This window comes from Candoia aspera, chromosome 3 (genome assembly GCF_035149785.1).
Source record: "Candoia aspera isolate rCanAsp1 chromosome 3, rCanAsp1.hap2, whole genome shotgun sequence".
Lineage (NCBI taxonomy): Eukaryota > Metazoa > Chordata > Lepidosauria > Squamata > Boidae > Candoia > Candoia aspera.
In genome coordinates this window covers 188,462,808-188,472,251 of record NC_086155.1, presented here as the reverse complement: position 1 = coordinate 188,472,251, position 9,444 = coordinate 188,462,808, and the positions used below count along the sequence as shown (strand labels likewise).

General features: G+C 37.9%; 1 protein-coding gene across 1 annotated transcript; it reads right to left on the bottom strand.

Moving 5' to 3' along the window:
* Window positions 1-252: 252 nt before the first annotated feature.
* On the bottom strand, window positions 253-8,513 carry ODF1 (outer dense fiber of sperm tails 1). The gene is made up of 2 exons (XM_063300263.1): window positions 6,946-8,513; window positions 253-735 (listed from the first exon to the last, which is right to left on the bottom strand). Exons 1-2 carry the CDS (start codon window positions 7,239-7,241, stop codon window positions 417-419), a joined length of 615 nt encoding a protein of 204 aa, XP_063156333.1. The 5' UTR covers window positions 7,242-8,513; the 3' UTR covers window positions 253-416.
* Between the last annotated feature and the right edge of the window lie 931 nt (window positions 8,514-9,444).

Below are 9,444 nucleotides of genomic sequence, written 5' to 3'. Positions count from 1 at the left end.
TGGTCCATTAAGCCCAGTACCTTCTGTTCTGATTAGCAGCCACTGTCCAGCTGCTTAGGCATACTCTCTTTCCTGCCCCCTGCTACTTAATCCCTTTTTAAACAAGTGCCAAAGCATGTGTTCTGTTACTGTGGTAGTTCCCTTCCTTAAAAGTTTAGCTTTGTAAGAAAAATAAAAACAGTATTTTCTGTCCCTGTTTCAACTGCCAACTAAGCAGGCATTCTTCAAAGAACACCCCCTCCCCCCAAATATACAGTCAAACCAACTGGTGTGCAACACTGTCATTGTTGGAAGAAGTTTACACATTTCCTAACACATGATGAAAGGGCAATGCTGAAAAAACGCTGTTTCCCTGCGGTCGCAGTGGTGTCCCATCCTTACACTATACAGCTACCAGAGCTGGTTGTCCAGAGTGTTCAAAGAAGACTAAGGAGACAAGGAGGCATGCAGCAGCCTGGTGACTCTATCCTCACAAGACTGGTTGGTCCTATGCTGTAAGTTACTTCATTCTCACATATTCCTGGTGGTAAACAGATCTCCTTGGTGACAGTTGAATAGTTGTACTCCTTCCCTCTACAAGTCTTAAATTCTTCTTCATGTTCAGCAGAAACTTTAACCTTCCCGTCTTGCACTTTCACTGTAATGTCCTCTGGGTCAAAACCCTTAACATCCATTAAAGCTAAAAGCTTTGGGCGACTACATGATTCCAGCATTTTAGCAACCCTTCTTCGAATCCTGCAATTATAACAAAGAAGAGGATAAGAGTGCAACATACTAATTTAAATATTAGAATCCCATATACAAATCTGATGATATACGTAGTTCAACACTTAGCAGTAGAAGTCAATACATCTCAAATGTTGGTGGAAACTAAGATGTAGAGATTAAAAGAAATGGTTCAGGATTGAACTCATCTATATCCTGCTGACATTAGCATTGACAGATTAGTGAAATTCCTATTAGTGTTGGCATTACTGACATGATTATACACAGACACATCCACACTGCTCAAATGTGGGCTAACTGGGGAAGTTAAAAAAAAACAAACCCTGAAAACTACATACACATTTTAAAGGAAAAGGCACTAATAAACCACTTCTAAATTTTGCCAAGAAAACCGCATGGAACTGTCCATGAAGTTTCCAGGAGCTGAAGAAAACTTGAAGACTTTTAAAATCTTTGTTCAATCACAAGTTTATCATTTTTCAAATGAATATTACACATGCCACAATGAAACTTTTTAATATATATATTCCATTGGGCTATCCAATTATATAGCCATGCTTGACCTCAAACTAATTATTTCCATTTGGTTGGTATGTGAGTTTCAAGTGCCTAATAAATCAAAGTGGCTTGTTGAATATACAATTGTCTAGGTTCACACATCACACTAAGCCATACCCAATACAACACTCTTGCCATACCAACTGGCTTAGTGCAATATGTTAACCTGGACAAAAAGACCACATCAGGATAGAACAGAATGATCTACCTTTAAAATGTATCAGTAAAATTCTGCCTTTTTCTCACTAGCTTGGAATCAGTGTTTAAATTATAGAGGGAGAAGATGACAGCCTTTAATTAAATCCATTTTGAATCAAACAGCAAGTAAATCTTTGTAATAAATAATAAAGTACAGCCCTAAATATAGGAAAAGAACCTTGGCTATGTATGGCTTAGCTATATTCAGACTGCCCAACCATAATGTGTTCTGTATGAGGCTGCCTTTTAAGTAACTCAAACTTCAGTTGCTACCAAAGGCAGCCACTTGAATCCTTGCTGCAGGCAGATGGTTGCATCATGTTACACCGCTTTAATTTGCCACTGCTTTCCCAGGCTGATTCAACTTTCTGCAACCTGATGCTCTTCACAATGGTTGGAAAATCACTTTTGCCCTCTACATTCAGCATGGCCAGGTGAAGACTAGAGACAAATGTAGCTCCTGATGTGTTAATAATTTAAACACATTTTAAAAATAAACTTGCTCTTGCTGGTTTATAATCAAAAGGGCTTGATAGTTCTTGTTGCTGCTCAATAGGAAGAAAAATAGCATATCCCCTTGTTTTGGAATTCATTATTTCTAGCTTTCCAAGAAAGGTTTGAGTATATGATTACTAAGCAACAAAATGTTACTCTTGAAAAAAAGTGGAGGGTTTCTGTAAAAGACTAATTAGGAAGAAGACAGAGACCAAGCTGTAGGTTTGATTCTTTATTAGGAATAATATTCCTGATCATAATCAGTAATTTGTTCTTCTGGGGAAGCCTAGAACTTAAGTTCCTCAACCTCTTGATTTCACACAAGACACAAAATAAAATTGCAAATTCCACAATAGTCAGGAGGAATTGATAGTCAATCAGAAGTATTACTTTCAAGTAAGGAAAGTTTTTATGAGAAACTAGTGCTTGTCAGTAAAAATCTATCCCAAATTTTGAGGCATGAGCTGAACAGGGCTAGTAGTGTATGAAATTTTCTGAACTCTACATGTCAACAATCTCACTGCCTTTATATTTATTAATCAGAATGGCAGAAGCAGAATTACTTTTTATTCTACAACATTATATGGTCACATAGCCAGTCTATGAAGCACTAGGTACAAAGAAGGCTCTCTTCTTCAGTGAACCCTGTGCTGCTATAAGCATGCTGGACCTTTTAAATTTCAAAAGAAAAGATAAGGGAAACTATGCCATCTTGTAAAGGTTAGAAAGTAGATACAACCCCAGTTCATTTTTTGGGCCCACTCTAGTGAATTTTCCTACAGATTTTAATTAAGAGTCAGGATGAAATTTAGCACAGTCAAATATCTTACTCTGCTCTGCTATCCCTACCATGTTCGGGTCTAGATAATGTGGTACGGAAGCATCCTTATTCTCACTGGATGTACATAGGCATAAAACAGCATGATTTGCTGCTCACTACTTAGCTTGAAGTGACTTTAGAATCTTTAGAGGCCCAAAATAAACTAAACTGGTATTTTCTCCTAGATAGTTACTGAAGTTGTTTCAAAAGTGTATTCACTGGTAATTTAAGGCAAAGCATCCCATGTTCAACCCTTGGACAGATCCATATAGTTTTCTAAGCTACAATATGAAAATAGTTTGCTGTTGCCTTCTTCAGACTGTTTTTCAACTGTCCAGCTAATAATTCTGGGATGTCCTGTACTGTTCCATTCAACTACTAACCCTGGGTCTGATTTTGCTCAGCTTTCACAATGTCAAAATGACATTAAAACAAGTTACAACAAAGCATTAAAACAATATGAAGGCTGCAACTCTACACATTATTTGGATTGTACTGTAAGGCAATCACTTAAAAGCCATCGTAAAACCACTCATGCAATTAAAATAAACTTCAAGCAGCATAATGAACCAGTAATGGTGTGCAGAAAACTAAAAAGCATGGAAAAAATAACTATTTGCCTGGTACAGAAGTGACATAACAGCAGGCAAACCTTCTTATAGATTTCTTCCCATATTCAGGATTGCACCATAGAATAAGTTATTTCCTCTGCATTTCTTCCACCCTTAAAAACTTTCCAAGCCTATACCCCATCCCCTTCCTTTTACTTATTTTAGTATTACCTGTACAGGTATGGATGAACCTTGGGTACTCTAAAGGTAAAGGTAAAGGTTTCCCTTGACGTAAAGTCCAGTCGTATCCGACTCTAGGGGGCGGTGCTCATCTCCGTTTCAAAGCCTTGGAGCCGGCGTTGTCCATAGGACACTTCTGGGTCATGTGGCCAGCATGACTCACGGAACGCCGTTACCTTCCCGCCGAAGCGGTACCAATTAATCTACTCACATTTGCATGTTTTCGAACTGCTTGGTGTGCAGAAGCTGGGACGAGCAACGGGAGCTCACCCCGCCGCACGGTTTCGAACCGCCGACCTTCCGATCGACAGCTCAGCGGAAAACTACAACATTTATTTTTTACTAATTAACCCTTGACCATGCTACTTGGGGATGATGGGCCTTGAAATTAGGCACCATTGAAGAAGATGAGAAGGTTGAGATATAGAGAGCGTCCAAGAAAGGGAGATTCACTTGTTTTAATATTAAATAAAAATCAGTACCTCCTAATTTAGCACAGAATGTTAACAATTTTTTTTTTTAAATGTTGTGGCTACAATTGATCACTTCATACATTTGGGAAACCTTGATTTCAAAACTGAATGTTTCCTGGCATCAAAAATAGATCTCATTATGCTGAAAGGCTCTTGATGAAGAGTCTGGTCAAGGGCAGAGTTTGGGGCTGCAAATAAGCAGGTCACTTACAGGCTTTCACCCAGGGTACTACAATCAATCTCTACCTGCCCTCCCCCACTAAAAAAGCTTTCATGTGAAGCCAAGGATGAGGCATGGATTGAATAGTGAAGCTTATTACAGATACCATTAATCTTAATAATGAGAAAGATAATCTTTTAGGAAGTCCAGGGAGCTCACTCTTATTCTATATTATGTCCCATGTTTCAAACTTTGCATTTCATTCTCCCATCTTTGCAAGCAAGGAATTGGCAGCTACCTTTTTCTCAAGTTTTTTTTTTTGTAATGGACACTTGCGGACTATTTACAAAACAGCTTCTTCTGTTCCCAAGCATCCCACTTCTTGCCTTGTAACTTGCCCCAAGACTTAATGCAAACAAAAATATGTTAGTAAAGTAGCCATGTCTTGTATTTAATGTAGAAAGTTGCTTCACTTTCTTCCAGTAGATATTCTTGAAGTATTTTTCCCCATAATAGTTCAAAATCCCGTAAAATACAGGATTAATACACATCATGAATTAAGAGATTAGGAAAAATACGCATTGAATCTCAATTGCCTATATCATTTAGAGGAGATCATATTAGTACAAGTTGTTTTATGATAGTGTTGTAGAATCATTTGCAGGATTCTATTATGGCAATTTCACACAATAGGCTTAACAAGTTCAATGTGGACGAAATGTACAAACCTCAGGCAATTCCAGGTTAGAAAAGAAGCCCTTTTACCCCCATTTTACCCATTAGGTACCCTGCCTTAATCTGGTGGTGCTACGTCTTCCAGATTTGAAAGGGAGTGTTAATTACCATTTGTTTATCTTTTCCTCTTCATATCTCAGATGTGTCAGAAATGAAACAGGGAAAAGAAAATGATTGGGGCAGTCAAATCGTTTTTCAACCCATCTGATATTAATCAAACCATTATTTTTTGTTCTAAAATATTACCCAAACAAACAACAAACAAAATAGCAATCCCAAAGTAAGTCTGCCAGCCTAATTTAAGCAGGACAACCCTTTGGAAACTTCAGCTTCACCTTTGTCATCAAAGAAGTGATTTACTCATGTAGTTTAGAGCCAGACTAGATCAGACTAGAACTTTGCTCATTCTTGCCCTAATACTTCTAGTAGAATATCAGTCTTTACACTGCTGTACAGTTAGTGTACTCCTGTTTCCTATTTAATATAGGGCTTTTAGTCCTCTTTGAAGATGCTCTCAAAACCTTGGATGCAGCTTCAACAGCCACTTTAATTTTTATATGATAGAGAATAAATAATAAAATAAATGATAACAACCATATTAACAGTGTTAAATTGACTGAATTTAAATCAAGTTAATTTTGGTCTTATTTCTGCCCATTTTTTTTTTGGTCTGGCCCCACCTCTGTTTTGGAATGCAGTTCTGTCAAGTACTCTAAGCCAAGTGTGAATCTCACCCAAAGAAGTTGGTGAGCCTTCTTTTATTTGCAAGGCTCTTCAGTTTAAACACAAAGAGTCATGAGAAAGGAGTCTTGACACTGAAAAACTGTCCATCAAACCTTAGCAGATAGCAGATTGAGTCATTCTATTTACACAATCATAATTTATATTTAATAAGATTTATGGCATTTCTATTTAAAATCAGTAGCGATTTCCAAATATAATTACCCAATGTTTAGGCTAATATTTTTTAGCAATTCATTTATCCTTTTTTTGGTGATGGACACTATCTATGCATAACTCAGACTGTGTAATATTATTATAGAGTTTAGGATTATGCACATCTACTTGATAAATAGCTTCTATTGAGGCCTCAGTATGGATCAGAACTACAGAATCTGATTCCTCCCATGCTGTGGTCCTGTTCAACATCTGAAGGCACCATTTCCCTCCCCATTGGTGAACACTGTAGGGCATCTTTCAAGTAGGATCACCTTACCCTGAAGCATAAAGTAGCTAACCATGTTTTAGTTAGTTGTACAAACCCAGTCATGTGCCTAATTTATGGTTCGGTGTCTCCTGCACAATATGGGTTAAAAGCCTCCTAGCAGTGCTCTATAGATAGATACATGAACATCAAGGAATATATCAGTTGAGAAATGCAGAGATCCTGAGAAGGAAAACAGAGGTGACAGAAATTTGAAATATAAATAAATAAATAAATTCCCATCTTTCACACTGTGGCTGTAAATCTCTAGTGTAACAGCATGTGAGGGATACATCTCCATTTGTGAAATTGGGAGAGCTAACAGTTATACCCAGTTGGGTAGTTTACACAAACAATCTGACATACAGTATTTCTGAGCTACAATGGTCAAATAGTTCTGAGAAACTTTGAAAACCCAATGACCAGTGGTGTCCGCAGGTTCTCACTGCAGTTCATGGCATGCCAAAGCAAACTCTGACCATTTGGGGCTTGCATGTGATGTCATGACACACATAAAGAAAGGGCAGGGCTTGCGTTGTGATGCCATGATACTGCTAGCTCATTCTGACTCTCCTTGCCCCCATCAGCAGTCACTGCTACCTTCACTGAATTTGCAGTGTCTTTCTCAAGAACAGGCTATAATTCATCCCAAGTGAAAATGTGAGGCATGTAAAACAAATCATGGCCAGTCTGTTTTGAAGACCAGTGGGACTTGTACCATTAATTCTTATTTCATTCCCACTGGTTCTTGATTTGGCAAACGAAGAAAGGAAAATCAGGCTTACCTGGCCAGTTCATGCTCCGCTTCTACTTTTGCTCTAATAGCTTTCCGCTCCAAGGCTGTGAGGCAGGGCGGCCGACAGGGACGACAGCATAGTATATCACACAGGCAATGGGGGTAAGGATGAAGAAGGCAGCAACAGTGGGGATGGAGACTTATATCACAGAGGCAGTGGGTGTGCACATCACAGAATTTAGGGCAGCAGTGCATGTCTATAAGTCTTATACGCCTTTTTATTTCTCTGTCGGTCCGCCTTAAATCTCGCCTCACAGCGTCCAAAGCGTGACAGAGCGTTGCCATTAGAAAGCGTTAAACCATATTCACTTACGAGCACAGCCTTTCAAAAAGGGCACCCGTCAGAAAAAAAAATTGGTCTTGCAAGCCCTGGCCAGAAGTTTGCATTAAGGAGCAAACTCCTGATGCTTTAGCTGTATTTCAGCATGCTGTTTATGACATCATTACTGTGTAAATATGTCACAATCTAACCATTTCCGTGGAAACAGTAAGCAGTGACTATATCCCAGAGAGTACTAACTACAACTCATGATCAGAAAGCGTCAAGCTTGTGGCTTTTATTGAATGCTATTATTTAGTAGCCCACGTTACTAAATAACATTAGCCCTCATACATTTAGATTGAAACAACATGTCGAGTTCCATAGCAAATAGAAAGTGTTTTCAAAAGAAGAATCCATTATTTGAAAGCATTTGGGGTTCAATATGATTAGAATTGCTGTTTAACCCAGCTGTTTTTACTGTCTATAATTCTTCTGCTATTGTCAAATGGACAAGCTTAGTATTATAAGCCTGGATGAGAAGTAAAAAGAGAAGAAAGAAGGAATGGCTTTGAGGGACAGGAGGAAGAGCCACTCTCAAAACAACATCAGATAAAAGAGAATGCAGTCTAGGGCAGGAATGTAGTCTGACTAAACGTTTCAGACAAGACCCTCTCTAGTTCTCAAGAAGATAAAAGGAGGGAAGGGGGAAGTGCATTCAGACTCGCAAAATTCTTTTACTGCAGCTTTACAATATCCAGTAGTATTGACCTATATGACATTGGATTCATAGTCTGATCTACCTTGAAGGGCTGACAAAAGGTTGAGTTTTCATATTTTTGCAGCAATCAGGAGGCTAAAAGCTATTGAAGTACCAAATTCTGATGGGATGAGGGTTTGGTGATTGAAGCTCTAACATAATTGTAAATTTTATAAAATTGCATAATAAAATAGTTACAAAGCATTACCTAAGATTGCCCAGGTACCCCTTCATTACCAATATGACACTGAGCTATTATTAGTAAATGGTTAGAACACGTATGTCATTAACTCTAAACTGAAGTGCATATTCAAAATACTAGATGTTCCTAATATGGCAGCTACATACTGTATATCCAACAATTGATAGAATCTTACATGCCACCACAGAATACTAGTATTAATGCAATGTTAATTTCTGTTAAATGCATGTCTGTAGGCAGCAGCTAGTTTTGTATGTCAGATGGAGCTGATTTTATTGGAGAATAAATATAACTGTTATTTTTGGATGTGCAAATAGAATCTACCTTGCATTACTTTAACATCATCCTATCCCCAAAGGGAAAGCATCCTGCCACAGACAGTTCCAAAATGTGTTATAATCTACATTGCAAAATTATTGAAGTCAGTAATATTGATTATTCACTGACAACCTATAAAATGTATATTATCCGTGAATAACCAGCATGTCAATGCACATTGATCGACCATGTCCATTTGGCTCCTTTTGCCAGGAGCAATTTATCAGTATCTGCAAATCAAGGCTTACTGTTGTCTAACAAATTATGGTTGTTGAAATGGGTTTTCAAAAAGAGGAACAAGCCAGGATTCCTGATTTGTATATAATAAAAAATTACAGAGCTTTATTAGTAAACATATTAAACATATTAGTAAACATATTTATAGGGAGTACACATACGTCCAGTAAACAAAAGCAATATTGTAGGCATATTGTTTTTGTCAGAAAATAGCATTAATTTACTCCCTTCTCCAAATGCTAGCTCAATTATAAAATATTTAGATATAAGAACATAGATTAGGACACTAAAAAATGACAATAATGCTGGGAAGCAAACTTGCTCTACAACGCTTAGAGAAAGTAGCTTCTGGACAGTAACTCTTTCTCAAAGATAGCCTTCCTTTAACTCAGTCAGCTGTTTTGTAGTACCTCCCTCACTATACTTACCTCATCCATGAACATGCTGCTTAGACCAACCAATCAATCGGCTGTACTAATAAAAATGTATATTGTAATTAGCATAAATCTATAGAATAAGATTGCAGACTTGGCCTAGGTAAACCAGACCAGGAAATCAACTCCACAGGAAGACTAAGACCACTGTTACTGAGATTGGCTATAAGAACAGAATCTTGCAAGTCTGGTTGTTCAGACTAGTAAGTAGACTGGTGGTGGACTTGCCAGCGCTCACCCACCAGTTTTAGCAACTTGACACTGGAATGTTTATTGAC